Here is a 21676-nt window from a genome sequence, read left to right as displayed (position 1 = left end):
TAGACAAAAATATTCCTAAAAGCACTCGATGGGGTGGGGGTGAGTAGGGGTGGGGAGAGAACTGGAGACAAATTGAATTCTCAAAAACAAAAAATGGCTAGAAAAAATGGCATATGAATACAATGGACTATTATTAGACAGCAAGAAACAACAAATATGAGGGACTTTGAGAAGCATTGGAAGGTGTGATTAATTGATGCAATATGAAGTGTTGTTGTGTTCATCCTTCATTGCCAAAGACCATGCCAAAACAAAACTACAAATATAGAAATTTTAAAGAATAACAAAAAGTGATGCCGAACTCTGAATAATTGAAAAAATGTTACCACTTCTCATAACAGAGAAAATGGAGACCACTAGAAAAGAAAGTTTGATGAATTGTCAAGTAGAACCATAATGGACATTATTCTCTAACTGTATTTCTTTGGCATGAAGGAGGTAAAATTTGAAGAGTATGGGAAAGCAGTTTTTTTCTAGAAATGACTGTGGTGAAATAGCACAAAGCATTATAGAAAAGATAAAACAGACTTTTCTAATTGTTCCCTAACCATCTATTTACCAATATAGTCTAGGGATGTGCCAGAATTCAAAGTCACTAGCATAGGCTTGGCAGAATCCACCCTCTCTTTTTAAAAATTTAGCAAATGTCCCTTTTTCCAGTCCTATGGCACCTGTCCTGTTCTCCAAAATCTCTCAGGGACAGGGGATTGACTAAGCAATTAAACATATTATACACTTCTCTCAGAACAGCTGGATCCTGCCTGTCTCCTTTTATCTACTTCCTGTTGAAAATTTGGGGACTTTCATTCCCAGTTCAGAGGTCATCATTTTTCAAAGTGAAAAGTACAGTCAAGCAAGAATTTTGTTGTTTAAGTTTTCTCACAGGTATCCTTCCTTATCTCCACCATCCCATCCACCACTAAACATGGTCTTCACTATTCTCTGATCTCTTGCTTGCCTCCAAACCAGGTTTAAAAAATGTTTTGGGAGAGTTGGGATGGTCAGTTGGATATGGAATCCAACACCACAGTAGAGGGTAAACCTGAAGTCAGGCTATAGTCTGGGATCAGTGTATGACCTTGCTGTCTTTGATGTCTGACAAGCTCTAAAAGCTGCAGAGATCCACTGCAAGCTACTGGTTTTTCCAGTAGCAATGTATGGCTGTGAGAATTGGACATATGGAAATATGAGAGCTGCAAAATTGATGCTTTTAAATTGTGCTGATGGAAATTTTTGAGAATCTTTTGGATGGCAAGGAGATCAAATTAATCAACACTTAAAGAAATTAATTCAGACTATTCAGTGGAAGGTTGAATACTGAAGCTGAAATTTAAATAGTTTGGTCATGTGAGAAGATGAGACTCATTGGAAAAGACTGGTGGAAAAGATTGAAGGCAAAAGGAAAATGGGATGGCAGAGTATGAGATGGGTAGATAGGGTAATGGAAACAATGAATATGAACTTGGACAGACTTCAAGAGGCAGTGGAGCATAGAACAGCTTGATGTACTATGGTATATGGGGCCATGAAAAATCAAATACAACATCAGAGGAACAACAAAAACTGACCTTTTACAAAGGGTCATGCTTAGTCCTTAATGGTAGTGGCCTCCTTTGGAGATTTCATTCTTTTTATCAAAGCTCAATACTGAACCAAGACTTTGGGGATATTCTGTGCATCCTATTTGCAAATAACTCTTTACATGTTATTTCCCTCTACTAGACTGTGAGTTCCTTGAGTGCAGGGACTGTCTTTTGATTTCCTTTGTATCCCTAACACTCACTGGCACATAGCAGGGGTCTCATAAATATTCACTGATTTGACTTATTCTTTCCCTTAGAATCTGAGCTCCTTCAGAGCAGAGATTGGCTCTTCTTTACCTGCCCTAAGCACAGTGTTTTACACATAGTAAGCACTTCACAAAGGCTTTCTCATTCATTCAGTTGTCTAATCATTTCCAGAATTAGGCATGAGTATTTTCAAAGATCAAAGCTTCACAGTGAAGCAGAATCTAATAGATCAGTAACTATAAACCCTTCATTATAAACATGAAGGAACTTTGGGGCAGAAAAGTTAAGTGATTTGCTTTAGGTCAGAGGAAGTAAGTGAAAGAACTGGGATTTGAAGTCAGGTTCCATGACTCCAGTTCAGAACGTTTCCATTGGATCACATTTCCTTTCGATCTTACCTATTCCTTTCTGTGATGCTTTGATTCCTTCTCCTTCCCCTAAACTGGCAATAAGGAGAGTAGGATGTGAAATCCATCTCCAAAGGAATACTACATGGACCCTGGAATTGTAGAAAGAGGGAAGATCCCACTCAACAACTCCAGTGAAGGTTCAGTCCCTCTTCAGTCCTTTACTTCAAGACAGTGATCTCACCACAAAATCAGTGTAAGTTTTTTATGCTCACTAAAGGGCTCAGATTTCAGATTGGTAAAGGACACAGACACTGATGTAGATGATATGACTGAGGTCCAAGGGAACTGTAAAAATTTTATTGATTAAAGTAGATTCAAGCAGTCCAATTACTTCAAAACAAAGGCTACATCTGAAATGAAAAAACTAAATAATTATAGCTGTGGTTTCAAGCAACACCCTTCAGTTTTCATAAAATGTTTTGGCCATAGAGGACCTTAGCAAATGATTTCCTTGGAAGTAATTTCTTTTGAAAACAATACTTTATGTGTAATAAGAACAACGAAAAATTACTTTTTTAAAACAAATTTTGTTAAACATTTAAAACTAATTCAAGCTGATAAACACATGCAGCAAAGTTATGAGAACTACTCTCCCAACTCCACCCACACTTGCAGGTCAGGTTATCAGAGCTGGACTACTATTGTCCTCAAAGTCGTAGGGGTAATCCTGAAGGTTTGGGAGTGTCTCATTAGTACAATAGATTAGGAACATTCATCCAGCATGCTCTCCAGAATAAAACTAATCATTGATTATTCCCATATCAGCTAACCAATTGATAATTCTTCAGTGTCAATTACCTGATTAACCTCTGTTTAACAAAGAAGACTTACTGAGCACAGAAAGACTCAAAGTATGGAACCCTATGAAATGGGGAGCCATTCTCTTCTACCACCCACTTTGGTGTCTAGGGAGATGACTCAAATTGACTGAACCAAGGTCACTACTAGGTGTGGCTTAATTGATGGATTAACCACTCCTTTGTTTGCAAAACCTATTTTCTTGGTTGGTCTGAGTCATGTAGGCCATTCCTCAGGGTTCCTGAAATACTAAGGATTCTACTTATTTTATCTCTGGTTCACACTTTTCATAGTTCACAAAGTCTTTGCCTTGTCCGTCTATAATACAGACACACCTAAGATCATGGAAGGATATACATGATAGAGATAGAAACAGTGGAATCTTGTTTTGAGCTACATGGTTGCTAAGACAGGGGCATAGTATCTGCAATGGCCTGTAGGGCTTCCAGGAAAATGGTGATGAGAGTGTCACTAGGGAAACAAGCTACCTGTTGGCAGGTCACTCAGCCAACTACAGAAACATCCCAATGAAACAAAATTCCTACGGGGAACACAAGAAAGATGACTTTGAATGCTATTGAGCAAAGTGTCTGGGGAAACTCAAATACAACACACAAAATACTAGAAAAGGGGGCAAGGAGAGAGCCACAAGAGAAAGGAAGGCAGGTGTGGTTGTTGTTGTGTTGTGCTCCTCCCATGCCATCAGAGAAATGATGACATGACTTGCACTTGACTTTGTTTTGAGTGAGGGAGGGCTGTGCAAGGTCACCAGCCTCACTTCTCCTCCAGAGCCATCTGAATCCAGTGACCAGATATTTATCAGGATGACTGGAGATGGCCCAGGATGCAGTGGGAGACTTTGACCCCTTTAGGCCAAGGTCTATTCAGATACTTAGGGGCAACCAGGTGATGCAGTGGATAGAGCACCAGTGAAGGAGTCAGGAGGACCTGAGTTCAAATCTCACCTCAGACACTTGACATTCACTAGCTGTGTGACCTTGGGCAAGTCATCTAACCCCAATTGCCTCATCCTGGGTCATCTCCAGTCATCCTGATGAATATCTGGAGGAGAAATGAGGTTGGTGATCTGCACAGCCCTCCCTCACTCAAAACAAAGTCAAGTGCAAGTCATGTCATTATTTCTCTGATGGCATGGTCTTCTTCAGTAAGGAAGGATGAACACACACATTCAGATCCTTACTTAGGGTGAGGCAACGCCCATTCGGTGAATAGGCCTGTTTAAGAAGTAATCAGGGGATGGCCCCTTTAATGAGACAAAGGTAACCAAAAACCAGAATCCATAATGACCTTTGGAGGATCCTTCTACTTCAAGAACTATGATTCTATGGCTTTTTTTTCCACCAACTTCTGAAAAATACCCAAAATATGGATTTTTAACCTGGGGTCTGAGACCCATAGAGATCTGAGTCAATTTGATGTGGTCTGTGCACATGGATGGGGAAATTACATATTTATTTCAATATAATTGTCACTTCCTGTGTATTTTATTTCATGCATTTAAAGTTGTGATTCTGAGCAATATCCCTCAGCTTTACTAGTTTCCCAAGGAGGTCCATGACACAAACAAGGTTAAGAACCCACCCCCTAAAAGAGTTAAAAAGAAAAAGTTTAAGCTAGAGAAGGCTGGAGTTTTTGGTTTACTGGACTTCACTGAGCTGTGTCTGTGGTTAGTCCTCAGAGAGAAAGAGAGATCATCACTAAATATTTTAGCTTCTTTGTACCAGTCTCCTTAGCACCAGTATACTTTCCATACTTCTTAATTTCTCCCATTTTTATAACCAGATGATTGTTCTGTTGTAGGAATTTGAAACTTAGTACAGTTTAAGTTTTCATATCCTAGATGCTCTAAGATTTCTGGGACATCCTGCATAATGGAAACTAGAAAGTCCCCTGTGAATATTAGCTAGCATTATATGTCCTTTTAGGAAAATGAAAACTGGTTGCCTATTTCAAAGTTCAACTGACTTCTCCATTTTGACTATTTCTTGTGGATTTCAGGTTCCTGGAAGGACACGTGCTAACTCAGTCTCCAGCCTCCTTGGCAGTGACCCCACGAGAAAGTCACCATCAGGTATAAGTTCAGTTCAAGCACTGGTAAATATCTAAACTGGTAGCAAAAGAAGCCAGGATAGCCACTTGGGCTCTATTACAAATACAACAGGACCTCTGAGGTTCCAGTAAGGGTCACTGGCACTGGTTACACTGACTACACCCTCATTTTCAGTCCTGTGGAGACTTGCTGACACTGTAGGATAATAGGAAACATAGTAATGGTGTCCATCCCAGAGCTCTAATCCTAAACAAAACCCTTTCTAGCTGCCTAAGCAGTGAGGCTCAGCCTACCTGTCTCCTGTCCTTCACTCAGCCATCTATGACAGAAGACTTGCTTCTGGTGTTTTAAGGTCCTGGTGGACACTGGGGTCTTAACCCTACTCTAGCGTATCTTTTCCAAGAATGGAGAACAATATCATTGTATTCTAATTGAAGAGAGTGGTACTTTATTTTTGATGTGATGGTTTAAAAACTTTAATGGCCTTAATACTATGAGATTTTCTTCCCCCCATATTTGAGAATTTCCTATAAATGACAGGAGTGAGCAGGTGCATAAAATCCAAGTATCGAGCAACTTCCTTATTGAAATGGGGAGCCCACTCCTTTTCTACAGTGAGGAAGTTTCACACTAAGCCTAAACTGCCTCCTTGAAACTTTCCTTCATTATCTATAGTTCCTCCCTTTAGGTCAAACAAGGCAAGACTAATCCCTTTTTTCCCACTTGACAGACTTATGTAACAGGAAACTAGATGAGAGCCCAAACCACAGAACATAAAGGGAATGCTGTCACCAGCCTCAGGGCTCATTCCCTGGAAGATGTTGGATATTTTGACTTAAAACTGATTATTTATTTTAAAAAATATATAGCTTGCATTTATATAGTGGTGTCGTCATACTTATTTTGTGAGTATCCTCACAGAAACCATGGTAGGTGCTGTTATCCCCATTTTACAGATTTTTTTTTTAAGAAACTGAGGCAGAGTTAAGTGACACTTCATGGTTGGCAAAATAAAATTTAAAAAAAAGCAGGTACAATCAGCAGGTAAGGGAATTTAAAACAATCAAAGAGGAAGTTCCCTGGGATCCCAAAAGTTCCTCTGTCAATGCCTTTTTAAAAAAAAAAATATTTACCACGTAGCAGACTCCCTAAGTAGGTCCCAAATCATTCTGCCTGGGAGGAAAATTAACTCAAATTGCTCCAGGTCTGCCCTGTAATACTTCCTTTGCTCACCACAGCCCTTGTTGCTATTGTGGGAGCCCCTATCCTGGGCTCCATCAGTGTCCTTGCTTCTAAAAAGAGATCTTTAGGGATCATCCAGTAAAAATCTTTGTTTTGCAGATGAAGAGCTCATATTGTCCTAGGCTGCACAAAAATGACATTCCCAACTGGCTCTTATCAATTAAGAAGACATACATATATTGCCAAGGCAATATTCACAGCACCAATGGTGACTATGAATATGCTGGTGTAGTTCTGAATCACAAAGGATAACAGACTCTCCATACAGAAGGCAGAAGAAAAACATTTATTCAAACCCCAAAAAGCCAAATCCCAACTCGAGAAAACCAAACTCACCACAGCAACAAAGAAGTCTATATACATTATCAGGCCTTCTCACAAACAGGCTCCCTTAAATCACAAACAGGCTCTTAGGCAAAATGCCACTCTGTCACTGACAAGAGTCCTGTCTTGCTTCCTCTCCCTTTCCCAACTCTGATAGCTGACTGATTTCCTGAATCGCACCTTCCTACTCCACCCATTCAGCAAGTTCCTCCCAGTGCAGGCTCAAGAGTTGAGACTTCCATGTGACCCAAGTAGGTCACATGGGCCTATTAATAGATGGAAAAGATCTTCCCATTTAAATCACCATTCCCATCTAAATTACCATTACAACAAACCACTACTCAAGTAGGCGCAGGAATCACTTATCAGGGCTCAAGGTCTTCAGGTGTGTTTGAGACTTTTTTTAAGTGGAAAGGAGAAAGCTCTGGACCAAAAGGTGATGTACTCCAGGTTTCTCAGGACAAACTGAAATCCCTGTGAAGCTGAAGATTAGGAACATGGGATAACTGTACAGAGGTCACTAAATCTGCTAATCTCTCCAACCCATGACTCACTGTCAAGGTTCTACCATGAAATTTCTCATCCCCTACTCCCAAAAAGCTAAGGCACCATGTGGCTAAGCTGAAGAGTTTGAGACTGAACTGGTTTTAAGATTCTCCAAAACAAGATGCTCTAACAGCATCTTAGATTTTTCATTATTTAACAATATTTTATATTTTTCAATTACATGTAAAGATAGTATTCAACACTTACTTGTATAAGGCTGAGTTCCAAATTTTTTTCACCCCTCCCTCCCAACCCTCCTCACTAAGATAGTAAACAATTTGATTTGGTTATACATGTACTATCATATTAAACATATTTCCATAAACATGTATAATAAGTATAAACCATGAGGAAAAACTAACAAAAACCAAAAAAAGTGAAAACACTGTTTCCATCTATATTCAGACTTCAAAGTTCTTTCTCTGAAAGTGGACAGCAGTTTTCCATCATGAGTCTTTTGGAATTCTTTTAGATCATTGTATTACTGCAAAAAGCTAAATCTATCAAAGCTATCATCACACAATGTTGCTGGTACTGTGTACAGTGTTCTCCTGGTTCTGCTTACTTCACTCAGCATTATTTCATATAAGTCGGGGTTCTTCTGAAATCCAACTGCTCATCATTTCTCATAGCACAATAGCATTCCATTACATTTATATACCACCACTTCTTCAGCCATTCTCCAAGTGATGGACATCCCCTTAGTTTCCATTTGTTGACCACCACAAAAAGAGCTGCTATAAATACTTTTGTACATATGGGTTCTTTTCTCATTTTTTATGACCTCTGTGGGATACAGACCAAATAGTATTGCTGGATCAAAAGTTGTGCAGTTTTATAACCCTTTAGTCATAATTTCAAATTGCTTTCCAGAATGATCAGGTCAGCTCACTTTTCCACTACCAATGCACTGGTGTTCCAATTTTCCCATACCTCCAACATTTATTATTTTCCTTTTCTGCCATCAGAAACACTGGCAGTAAAAATTGTTTCTCAACTTTCTGCTTTCCTTTTAATCTTGGTTGCATTGGCTTTGTTTGTACAAAAACTTTTTTTAAAATGTAATCAAAATTATCCATTTTGCATTTAATAATGTTTTCTATCATGTTTAGTCATAAATTCTTTCCTTCTCCATAGATCTGACAGGTAAACTATTCCTTACTCTCTTGATTTGCTTATCCTATCACACTTTATTTCTAAATTATATACCCATTTTGACCTTATTTAATTGAACCACCACTCTATTTCTTAGCCAGTATCAAATAATTTTGATGACTGCCACTTTATAATATAGTTACAGACCCAGTAAGGCTAGGTCATCTTCCTTTGCCACATTTTTGTTAAGATCCTTGAGCATTTGTTCTTCCAGATGAATTGTTATTATTTCTGACTCTATAATTTTGTGGCAGTTGATTGGTATGTCATGAGAAAGTAAATTACTTTAGGTAGAATTCTCATTTTTATTACAGTTAGTTAAGCCTACCCATGAGCAACTGATTTTTTTCAAATTGTTTAGATATGACTTTATTTGTGTGAAAAGTGTATTGTAATTGTATTTATATATTTCCTGGGTTTGCCTTGGCAGGTAGACTCCATGGAATAGATTAGGTGCACAAGTCATGATAGATACTGATTACAGTAATCAGCTGTTTGATAAAGACACCAGTTTCTGGGTTAAGAATTCACTATTTGACAACAACTGCTGAGAACTTTGAAACAGGGTTGGTGGAAACTAAGTATAGACCAATATCTTATACCATATACAATATAAAGCCTCTTAACCTAGTGATGGCCATCAGTGTGATTGTGGTTGTCCTTTGTGTTCAAAGAGGACCAAAATGACACCACCACACAAGGATCAAATTACAGTGTGTCTAACAGTGGCTGATCAGACCAATATGAGCTGAGAAGGCTCTACAACAGGTCCAGTACAAATAGTCCATATGAACATTGGGACTGGTACATCAATATGGGTCTATGTCAAAGGAGCTATACTGCACAAATACTTCTACAATCTTCAGTTCCCCTACCATGTCAACTTCCATTGTTTACCACTATCTTCATGATAAATCATTTGTGCCTCATTCTCTGCCCATCTGCCTATGGGAACAAGGACTCATATACGTTTCAAACTCCTCTTGATGGTACCATGTACAATTTCTTCTCCTTTTACTATCTATCAGGGTATAGAAGAGGGATGGAAGGAGGGAAGGAAATATTGACTCCCTACTCAGGATATATAGTGTGACCCATGGTTACTGGACACGTTCTGAGCTATGAGGATGCCATACTTGGTTCTCATTTCCTTCTGCTGTGCATAAATATGCTCATTCATTTGTTTTTTCTCTAGTATGAGTTCTCTGATGCCTAGTAAGATATGCCTTCCTCCCAAAGGCCTTCCTACACAGAGTACATTGATAAGGTTTCTCTCCAGTATGAATTCTTTGATGTCGAATAAGTTCTGAGTTATATGGGAAAGCCTTCCTACACTCCTTACATTCAAAAAGAATGTTTCCATTATGAATTTGCTGATGCACGTTAAGATATACCTTTCTCGTGAAGGCCTTCCCACATTCACTACATTTACAAGGTTTCTCTCCAGTATGAATTCTCTGATGCACTTTAAGATGTGAGCAAGTCCTGAAGGCCTTCCCACAATCACGACATTCATAAGGTTTTTCTCCAGTATGAATTTTCTGATGCATTGTAAGTCTTTTCTTAAATGGGAAGGCCTTTCCACACTCACTACATTCATAAGGTTTCTCTCCTGTATGAATTCTCTGATGCATAGTGAGCTCTAATTTTTTCCTGAAGGACTTCCCACATTCACTACACTCATAAGGTTTGTCTTCTCCAGTATGAACTCTCTGATGCACTTGAAATTGTTCCCTACTCATAAAGGCCTTTTCACATTCACAACATTCATAAGGTTTAGCTCCAGAATGAATTTTTTGATGTCGAATAAGTTCTGAATTGTACTGGCAAGCCTTCCCACACAGTTTACATTCATATAGAATCTTTCCAGGATGAATTCTCTGATGTACATTAAGTTGTGTTTTACTCCTGAAGGCTTTCTTACATTCACTACATTCAAAAGGTTTCTCTCCAGTATGAATTCTCTGATGCATATTAAGAGTTGACTTCCTCTTGAAGGCCTTGCCACATGTATTACAATCATAAGGTTTCTCTCCAGTATGAATTCTCTGATGCATATTAAGAGTTGACTTCCTCTTGAAAGCCTTGCCACATGTATTACAATCATAAGGTTTCTCTCCAGTATGAATTCTCTGATGCATATTAAGATTTGACTTCTTCCTGAAGGCCTTCCCACATTTACTACATTCATAAGGTTTCTCTCCAGTATGAATTCTTTGATGTTTAATAAGATGTGAGTTGTAGAAGAAAGCTTTCCCACATTCCTTACATTCATAAGATTTCTCTTCAGTAAATCCTTTGCTCCCTGAAAGGAAGAAGAGAGAATTAATTAACCCTCCTTTTTCTTCTGTTTCCCAAGGCTCCTATTTACTTGTAAGGTTTTAGAACTATTTATTCTCTTACCTTCCCAATTGAAAAGACCAGTCTAACTACTCTTTCACTAAAGATCCCAGTTTATCTTATGTGAAAATATGATGACTCAAAATTAACAAATAAATGAATTGACTCGGAATGAAATTACCTGGAAAGGATGAAATAGAAGAATTTACTCAAAAGTAAATGGTTGACATTTGTGTGGCATAAGGAAATGAAAGCCCACCATATTTCACCACATGATTGTTGCAGATATTAGGCCAAATTTTTTTTCCAAAAAATAAGCTGTCATCATTATGTGAAATTTTTTTTAACTGTGCTAGTTATTAATTAAAAATAATTTATTACTGAACTCTATCACTGACAGACGAACTGTACAGTGTAGATAGCTCAGAAAGATGTCTTACCCTATCAGGACACTTATTCATGGCAGCTTTGCCTGCTAGTGTGCTCTCCTTGTACCTACAGCTCTTCATTGAGTTAAGTTAGTTAGTACTGAACAGCTCTAAACAAACCACACAAGTCAGCTTTCAGAAATATAATGACATTGCATATGTGCTGAGAATTCTAGGCTCTTGGCTCACAGTGCGCTAAGAGACAAATGTGTATCCATATGCCACTGGTGAATACATTCCTGCTTTGTCTACCTTTTTTAGTGATGGGATGAATAAAATTATATCATGTGACAATTACACATGAAAAGTTGTAAACCAATTTTTGCATTAAAAAAAAAACAGATGCAATGATTATGTGGTGAAATATAGTAGCCTTTAAAACTAGATGACTTTAAGAGGTTGCAAAAGTAGCCCCTTAGCACAGCTAGGTAGCACAGTGGATAGATTCCTGGACTTAGAATCAGGAACATTAATCTTTCTGAGATCACACTGAAACTCAAAATATTAGCTCTGAGACCCTGGGCAGGTCATTTTACCACGTTTCCCTCAGTTTCCTCACCTGTAAAGTGATTTAAAGAAGAAAAAGGAAAACCATTCCATTATCTCTGTCAAGAAAAAGCCAAATTAAGTCATAAACAGTTGGATATGACCAAAAAATGAATGAACAACAACAAAAAATGTATCCTTAATGTTTAAAGTAGAAATAGGAAAAGAAAACACTGAACACAAAGAAAAAGGAGAATTAATGAGCGTAGCATGAGGAAAAATAGGAAGATGTGGAATAAACAGGACAACTGCTACCATAAAGATCCACTAAAAATCAAATGTATCTATATGGTAAGGAATTGATAAAATTTGTAAGGGCAAGCTCCAATCCCAAAAAGGTAAATTATCAAGACATACAGGTATGTTTCACAACAAAATATTAATAACTACCAGAGACAATACAGAAACTCTGGTAATCAAAGAAATAAGATTCTGAACAATTTGGAGGTATCACCAAATAGGCATCAGATTAGAAAAGATACTTTAAAATGATAACAAATTTTAGAAGTTATGCTAAAATCAACACTTATTAAGCTGCAAATGTCATTTTTCTAAAAAAACAACAAAGCAATATAAGTTTTAGCTACAAAACTTCATAACCTTTGACTCAATGGTTCCACTACCACATCTACATCCTCAAAATGTTACTGAAAGCAAAGACATTTCAGATAAATTTTCACCATAGCTTTTTGGGAAATACCAAAATACTCAAAACCAATAATGTCCAATAATGACATTATGGCTAAACAAATCCTGGCATAACAAAATAGTATGCTGCCTTGATAAACATAATTTCAAAGCATAAAGAAAAATAGGTTAACATATAACATAATAGACTAATAGAAGAGAAATTAGGTCAGGATTAAATATTTTATTAAGTAACAGCAACAAAGAAACATAAGCATCAAACAACAGAGAAGAAAGCATCGGAGGAGAACATAAAAGCCAAAACAACATGCTGTTAATAGTTTAAATGACTTGCTTATTTTAAGAAAGAGAATGAATTCATGCAACTAAAGCACGAGAATTCCTGCTTAAAATACGATACTCCTCAATACCTACCCCACACTAAGGCAACCACTTGCCTTGAAAGCACATGTGAGTAAAGTGACACGTTGTTAAATTCTGGAGTTAAAAAATGACATTTTAAAGACCCAGCTCTTCTCAAGAGACCTGAGAAGCTTTGATAATACCACCTTTTTTAACATGTTAAATGAGCTTTGAGCTACAATGACCAACAGAGCAGTATTTTCCAATGACCCATTTCCTTGGTTTTTATGTAGTCACCTGGACAGCTGCTTTTTGGAATATCTGCCTCTGGCATCCAAGATGCTTCCTTTCTTTCCAATTGGTAGATCACATCTGGTTTGGAAACTGCAAATCCTATTGGTTGAAAATGAAAAAGTGCTAGGTACAGTCATTTCAGAATTCAATGACAACAGAACAGAGAGATGAAACACTCCTCTCAACTCTTAACAGAAAAGTGGGGGAATAAGAGCACAAATGTTATACCACCTAAGACACTGCTGATGTGAGCTGACTTTGTGTGTGATTATTGTTTTCACCTGGGAGGGATCAGTGGCCCAGAGGGAAGGAGAGAAAAAAAAAATGGTATCTATAAAATATAGCAAAATAATGCCAAATTAGTTAAACTCTCTTTAGGGAAAAAAATAGGCATGCTAGGAAGATTCCAAGGATAGTAAAAAGGAACAATGAAGGACATTATACTATGTGGGAATGAATTATACAGTATAACTTAGGAAGAGTAGTTCATCTGACTCTGCTAAGACAATGGGAATACTTTGTATATGATGAAACCCACACTGGGATTGAACAAAAAATCTAGCGTTTGAAGCAAAAGAGAGGGGAAAATACATATTCAAGGATAACAACAAATTAAGAAATCAATTTCTAGGTATACTAAGCAGCAACCTTTCCCCCAAGAAACAGGTAGCACAAGTACTACTTATCTGGGCTGCACAAAGTCTAAGGATATCTTCCTTTTGCATGCCAAAGAAAAACTGTTAAAATCTTGAAAGTCAACATCATATATACCAAGACTGCAAAGGGGAAGCTGTTCTTACCCAAAGAGACCAAGTTCCTATAGTTCTCCAGCATCACATCCCAGTACAACTTTTTCTGAAATGAGTTCAATTGTACCCACTCCTCCTTGGTGAATTCCACAGCCACATCCTTGAATGTCACTGATCCCTGAAATACCAAAAACATTTGTGCTTACCCAGCTATTGCTCTGTTATTGATTCAAATGTAAACAGCTTACAGTAGGGTGAGGGAATGGAGGACATTAGAACAACAAATAGTACAGGGAATTGAGGCAATGGAGTCAACCACACTAACTCCATTTTGTGACTCAATTCTGGAGGTAGTTCACTTATTTTTCTGTTCGGTTACAGGTCCAGTCCAACTTCTGCCTTGTGAGAAAAATGTATTCATTTGTGGGATTTGGGAGAAAACCTTATTGCATTGTTTGAATCTAGACTGGCATGGCTGGGAAAGCAGACTACCCTACCTGTTGTTTAGAGCTCCTTAATTTAGGACCTGAGTTATGCTGACCAGAAACCCAGTCAGATCCAAAAAGATTAATATGGCTTATCTGAAAACTGGCCCCATACTGCATTATTAATTATTGTTTCCATGTTCCTGAGGCAAGTGGAACAACTCATTTTCTGAATTCAAGGAACTGAACCTGTTGCCTTTGCTCCTCCCAAAATGGAAAGTTCTCAATCTTTCCTCAACTAGAAATCCGATTACATAATATTGTATCATTTGCTTTTAATTAATTAATGCTTTGGTTGTTTCTTATGTATAAAAGCACATCTGCCCCATATACAGAGTCCAGCCCTAAGTTAAGAAAGGGGCCTGGTTCCAGTTTGTTGTGCAACTGCCATGCACTTCTTAATAATATGCCCAAAAGCTGAACGTTTGTTTCCTCAGTCATTTCATCTTTCATTTATCACAAGGGATTGTATCATTTATTTGTACACCAGTTCAGTCTGGTATATATATAGCAGGTACTTAAGAATTCCTCTCCCAGAAAGAACTGATAGAAATATGGATAGAATGCTTTTACATACACACATACACACACACACACACTTTGTATCTAATGGTAGCCATCTATAGGATTGAGGGGGAAGAAAAAAAAATTTACATGATAATTTTGTTATATATATTTAAAAGAATAGCAAATTATAGGAAATAGATTTGCAGTTTCATATGCAATCATCTTTTTCCAAGTTATACTATGTTTTTGAAATGCTTGTTTTATTCCATAAATTAAAAATTAAATAAAAATGTTTATAAAAGAATTTCTCTATGATTAGTTTGTAAATTGCTTGAAGGCAGGAGCCATTATTGCCATCCTTTGTATCCTCTGCACTTAGCACAGTGCCTGGTATGTGGTAAGTGCTTAGTAAGTCTTACTGTTGCAAAAGGTTCCAATGATATCAATTTTAAACCTGTCCATTTTTTTCCCAATGTGCCCCCATGGCTCCTACTTCTGCCCTCTGAGCTGATGCAGTAATATGGGTAATTCCTTTTCTACTTGCTGAAGTGAACAATAAAAATGAAATAGTTGAAGATGGCTATCCTGTGGTCCTAAGCCTTCTCTTCTCTTCCAATCTAAACAAGCCCAGTCCCTTTGACCAATCAGCCTGATCTCTTCACAACTAAGGTAGTTACTTTCCTCTTTTCATCCAATCACTGTGCTTCTTAAAATGTGCTATTCTGAAACACAATTGTGTTCAATGCTCCTGGAACCATAAGAACAAAAGCAAGCATGGGGACTACAATCTCCAGTCTATGATAGTATGTCAACAACTTTTTTACTGTTAAAAAGGGTGTTAAAGCACCATGACTTTCCAATTCATATATTTAGAACTAGAAGAAACATTAGAGTCCAATTTTCTCATTTTTCACATTAGAAAAGTAAGGCCCGGAGAGGGAAAGTGAATTGCTTCAGGTCAAAAGGAGAATAAATTGTACATGTGCACTTTCAGCCCAGGTCCTCCTCAAATACAGGGCTATTCTCACTGTACCATGTTGCCTTTCCCTTTCTGTAAAACCAGATCAAGGCCACAAATGAATTTTGTAGGAAAACATTCATAAAAGCATTCTGGGGCAACGAAGAACTGGAAACAAACTAAATTCTCACCAATGAAGAATAGCTAGAAAAAAATCACATATGAATAACACTGTTATTTATATAGTCAAAAATGACAAATATAAGGAATTCTGAAAAGCATTGTGTGTTCATCCTTTGTTGCCAAGGAAGACCATGCCATCAGAGAAATAATGACATGACTTGACTTGACTTTGTTTTGAGTGAGGGAGGGCTGTGCAGGTCACCAGCCTCACTTCTCCTCCAGAGTCATCTGAATCCAGCGACCAGATATTCATCAGGATGACTGGAGATGACCCAGGATGAGGCAATTGGGGTTAAGTGACTTGCCCAAGTTCACAGAGCTAGTGAGTGTCAAGTGTCTGATGTGAGACTGGAACTCAGCTGCTCCTGACTCCTGCACTAGTGCTCTATCCACTGCACCACCTAGCTGCCTCAGCATTGTAAGATATGCATTAACACAATGTAAAATAAGCAGACCCAACAGAAGTTAATACACAAAAACAACAAAAATAAACATTAAAAAAAAATCCTGAGTAACTGAAAAACAAAACAGTCCATGTTAACATTTGGGTGGATTCTCGAAATTTGGGCATCTCGCATGTCTTTTGAGCTACTTCACTTCTGCTTTGCTGTAATAGTAATTTCAGTGGAAAGATCTTTCTCATTCATTAATAGGCCCATGATTTGCTTAAATCACTTGGAAGCCTAAGACACATGTGGTGAGAGGAGCTTGCTGAACAGGTGGAACAGGAAGAGTGGAACAGAACTGGGAGGAAGTGAATGAGTGCAGTTCATGGTGGTAGAGAGGACATAGGCAGGCAGGCAGGCTCAGCAAAGCTCAGGCTCATAAGTGTTTGCTTGTGAGAAGGCCCGGCAAAGGTGGGGAGGCTTGGGAATGGCTTTGGCCGCTGCAGTGATCATGTTTATCAACTTCCTGGTCTCCATGACAGATTTTGCTTTCTGGTTCTGGAATATGACTTTCTCGTATCTAAACAAATGTTTTTCTTCTGTCTTCTACAAGGAGAGTCTTTTATACTTGTGACTGAGAACTACACTGGCATGTTCATAGTCACCACCAGTGCTGTGAATATTGCCTTGGCGATATATTTGGTGTCATCAACAGGACTGCAGGGTATAAAATCTCTATTTGGAGGCAGAAAGGATTTAGAGGAAGAAACTAGGATCCCAAGTTGGGATGATTTAATGTATTCTCCCCTCACTAGGGAATGGGCTAAAAGCACTGGACAATGTGAAAACTGGGAAGTGAGGTTATAGAAGGGGGGAACCTGGAGACTTGGAAAGGTGGAAAGGTGTTTGCAAGGAATGCCAATTAGCCCAGGGAAGGAGCTAGTAGAGGTAATTAGGAGAGGCTGGATTTTATTAACAGGTTATTGTATTATGTGTAAAAACAGAGACAAGCTACTTAAAGAAAAAATTCAGATGGAAAAAGAGTTGGCTAGTTTGCATGGAAATTCTCAGCCTTCAGGCTCCCCTGGGGGGAAAAAAGGCTGTTCATTTAGATCAGAAGAAGCAGAAGGCCAACAAAAGAAATGTGCATATGACCTTTGTACAAGAATAATCAGACTACCTGAAAGCTATAATCCAAAGAAAAATCTTGATACAATAATACAAGAAATAATTAAAGAAAATTGTCTTGAAGTGTTAGAACAAGAGGGGAAAGTAGAAATAGAAAAATTCCATCAATCACCACCTGAAACAGATCCTACAAGGAAAACCTACAGGAATATCATAGCCACATCAAAAAACCCTCAGCACAAGGAGAAACTATTACAAGCAACAAGAAAAAAATTCAAATATGATGGAGCCATGACTAGAATCACAGAAGACCTAGCGACGGCTACACTAAAAGACCATAGGTCTTGGAACACTATATATCAAAAAGCAAAAGAACTGTGGTTGTGGTCAAAACTATCATACCAAAATTCTGAATAAAAAAATGGACATTCAATGAATTGCCAGACTTTCAGGATTCTTTTTTTTTTCAAAGACCTAAACTTAATACAAAATCCAAGAAAAATGCAAGGTAAACATCATAGACCAGTTACAAGGGCCTCAATAAGCAGATTGTTTACTTTTTATACATGGAAATGTAAAACAAATGTCTAAGACTGTTATTACTAATTGAGTAGCTTGAAAGGAAGACTGGGGTAGAGCTGAGTATGAAATGATTGTAAAAAGGAAAACCATATAGGAAAAACTAAAAAACGAGTAATTATCTTATGCAAATAAGGCACAAAAGGAAGAACTGACACAGAAGAATTAGACAGCAGAGGAGGGCTGGTAGTTCTGGAACCTTACTCTCATCAGGAATGGTTTGAAGAGGGAACAATACATAAAAACCTAGAAGGGTATAAAAGTCTTCTAAATTCAGAAAGAAATAAGAGATCAATGGGATAGGGAGTGAAGAGAGGGGAAGAGAGGGATTTTTAGAAAGGTAGAGGGGAGATAAGAGAGGGATCCTTGGAAGGGGAGTAGATTAAGGAACAGGGCAACGGAACATGTAAAAATAAAGAAGTCAGAAAAGATAGGAAAAAAGGGATACCTACAAACATAAAATAAAGATCAGGAGAAGAATTTATTAGGGAAATAAACACAAATACAGAACAGTCTTACACAGATACATATACATGTATCTGTATCTATTTCTATGTATATTTACACGTATCTATTTCTACGCATATATGTATATATACACACAATGTATGCATATATTTCTATGAATATAGATATCTATCTATACGTATGTGTGTATGTATGTATATGTTCTTGGGTATAAATGAATACACAACACACGAACAAGTATATATACACACGTGTGCACACACGCATGGAACTGTTGCCTTCTTGGGGGGAGTGAGGGAAGAATGGCAAAAATAAGAAAAAAGTAAAATATACACAACTGAGAACAAAAGAAAACCTACAAGAAGCAAAGAAAAAATGAACATCTATGAACAATGTGCAGTATTTATCACACAGGCTCGCTCGAAATGGAAATTTGTTGTTAATGATCTTGAATACTTTCTTATGTTCTACTGTGCACATGGTAAAGTTTTATTTTTCTTTCCTTATTTTGTATTAAAATTTAAAATTTTTAAAAGTTAAAAATGAATGTACTTAACATGGCTTTTTTTAATTCAAATCTATTTTAGCCATAACTTTGAGATGAAAGTTGTTACCGCTGCCTTTTTTACATCAGCTGAAGCATAATTAAATTCTACTCCAACCCTCACTTTTAACTCTGTGTATATCTCTCACTCTTAAATGTCTCTCCTATAAACAATATATTGTTGAATTGTGATTTTTAACACATTCTGCTATCCATTTGCATCTTATAGGCTTTTATGCCATTCACATTCAAAGTTATAATTACTCTTTCTAAATTTCCTTCCATCTTATTTTTACTTATTTTCTCAGCCTCTTTTTACCCAATCCCTGTTACCTAAGCTTCTCCCCTTACCTTCCTAATCTTGATCTATATATCCCTCCAACAGACCCTTCCTTATTTTCTGCCCCTACCCTCCTATATCTTATTCTATACATCCTTCTAAATGCCCTTCTCCCACCCTCTCCCCCAGTTTTCTCATTTCTCTACAAGTTCAGAAGACTTCCTACACTCCTTCAGATGTATAGTTTCTTCTTCAGCCCACATGAGAGGAGGGTTCCAACATTACCAGCCCTCCAGCCTTACCAGCTTCTCTGTATTAGCTCTTCTGCTAATTCCCCATTTTCACGAGAAAAATGCTCCTTTTTACATTTTCCTACCCAATTTGTTTAGAATCACCCCATCATACACAGCTCCAATATTTCTTTCCAACTACCTTAGTAATAAAGGCAGTTTTAAGAATACTGATAACACTTTCATATATAATGCCTTCCACATGTAGAGAAAGAACTATGGAATTTGACCACAGAATGAAGCAAATCATTTTCTTTTGTATTATGTTTTGGTTTGTTTTATGATTTCTCCCATTCACTTTAATTCTATGCAACATGACTAAAGTGAAACCGCACTTCAAGGAATGTATGTGACAACCTATACAAAAACTATATGCCATCCCAGGGAGAGGGTGAGAGGGTAGGGAGGAAGGAAGGAAGGGGAGGGAGAGGAAAAAATCTAAGATATATGGAAGTAATTGTAGAACAGTGAAAACAAATAATAATAAAAAAAAAGAGTTTATACCAAATTGGCAGAGAGAAGTCAAGAAGTTAGTTGCCTAAGCTCCCCCCAGTTTCCCTCAGAAACAATGTTAAATTAAGCCTTTAAACAGATTCTGGAGTGACACAATCTTCAAAAAGAGGGAGAGAAACAATTTTCCAGCTTAAGATAATTTAGAAAGACTTCAGGAAAGATCTGGCCCACTTGAGTAAAAAGGGAACACATATGGTATCTAGGCAAGCCAGAAGGAGGCTCTTAGCCACAGCACAGATCAGCAACCAAGGCCCCAACCACTGATCTAACCTTTCTGGAGATCAATTTGGAACAGTGCCCAAAAGACTATAGTAATGTGCATATGCTTTGATCCGGCAACACCACTACTAGCCAGAGATCATAAAAAAAGGGAAAGGGACCTACATATACAAAAATATTTATAGAAGCTCTTTTGTGCTGGCCAAGAATTGGAAACTGAGAGAATGCCCCATCAATTAGGGAATGGCGGAACAACTTGTGGCAAATGAATGCGATGGAATCGGACTGTGCTTTAAGAAATGATGAGCAGGCAGATATCAGAAAAACCAAGAAAGACTTACATGAATTGATGCTGAGTAAAGTGAGTAGAACACTTTACACAGTAAAAACAACATCATGCAATGATCAGTTTTGAGAGATTTAGCTCTTCTCAGCAATACATTGATCTACGAATTCCAATTCATGAGGGAAAATGCTATCTTATAGATGCCCAGAAAAAGAACCATGAAGTATGAAGGCAGACCAAAGTATATTATTTTCACTTTTTTGTTTTGTTTCTCATACTTTTTTCCTTCTGTTCTGATACTTCTTTGACAAGAGATGCAAAATTATGTTTAATATGATTGCACATGTATAACCTATATCAGACTGATGCCAAATAGGGAAGGGGGGATGGAAGGCTGGGAGAGAAAAAATTAGGAACTCAAAATAAAAGGTGAATGCTGAAACTATCTTCATATGTAATTGGAAAAAATAAAATGCTATCAAGCAAAAAAATAAAATATAATTTTTAAGAGTTTATATCTCTTTTTCCAATTGGTTAGTTTTCTTTTCACAATTTTAAAAATTTCTTTCATTTTTTCCCCTGATCTCTTCTATTTTATTTTTGAATTCCTTTTTATGCTCATCCAACAGTTCTTTTGACCATATGACTTTACTCTCTTGAGGTAGATGGGGTTTTTTTTTTACCTCCCTATTTTCCTCTGAATATGAACCTAGATTTTCTTTATCACCAAAGTATCTTTGGTTGGGTTCTTTATCCTTTGCTTGCTCAATTTTATTTATATTTAATTTTTAGCAGTTTATTATTATAATCAAGCTTTAATCCCAAGTTGTGGGTAATGTTGTCCTAAGCCTCAAGAGCTCCTTACTGTTATTTTCTGAATTGTCAAAGGACCCATTCTCTGAGACTCTTCCCTTAAACCACAGTTAGGGTCTTCAGTCATGCTGCCCCCCAAAATCTTCTTCTTCCCTATGGTGCTGCACTTACCAGTCATGAGTTCACTTCTCACCAACAGCAACAAACCCAGATAGCTTTTGGTCAGTACTGCTACCTTCCAGAAACAGACGCAAGGGGTTAAGGGCAGGCGGAGGGTTTTTCAATCTTCCTACACTCAGTCATTTGCTGGTCCTTAGATAAAAATTTGAGGTACAAATTTGTGAGGTGAAAGTT

General features: G+C 37.5%; 1 protein-coding gene across 1 annotated transcript in view; it reads right to left on the bottom strand.

Annotated features, from left to right (window-relative positions):
* Positions 1-6574: 6574 nt before the first annotated feature.
* LOC140521646 (uncharacterized) overlaps positions 6575-21676 on the bottom strand; it is a 56658-nt gene continuing 41556 nt past the window's right edge. Inside the window, 1 exon segment of the mRNA XM_072636893.1 lies at positions 6575-10620. Coding sequence (XP_072492994.1) covers positions 9509-10620 — 1112 coding nt within the window. The 3' untranslated portion in view covers positions 6575-9508.

The sequence above is a fragment of the Notamacropus eugenii genome, chromosome 1, assembly GCF_028372415.1.
Source record: "Notamacropus eugenii isolate mMacEug1 chromosome 1, mMacEug1.pri_v2, whole genome shotgun sequence".
In the NCBI taxonomy this organism is placed as follows: Eukaryota; Metazoa; Chordata; class Mammalia; order Diprotodontia; family Macropodidae; genus Notamacropus; species Notamacropus eugenii.
Note: the sequence above shows the minus strand (reverse complement) of the source record. Positions and strands in the feature narration are given on the sequence as shown.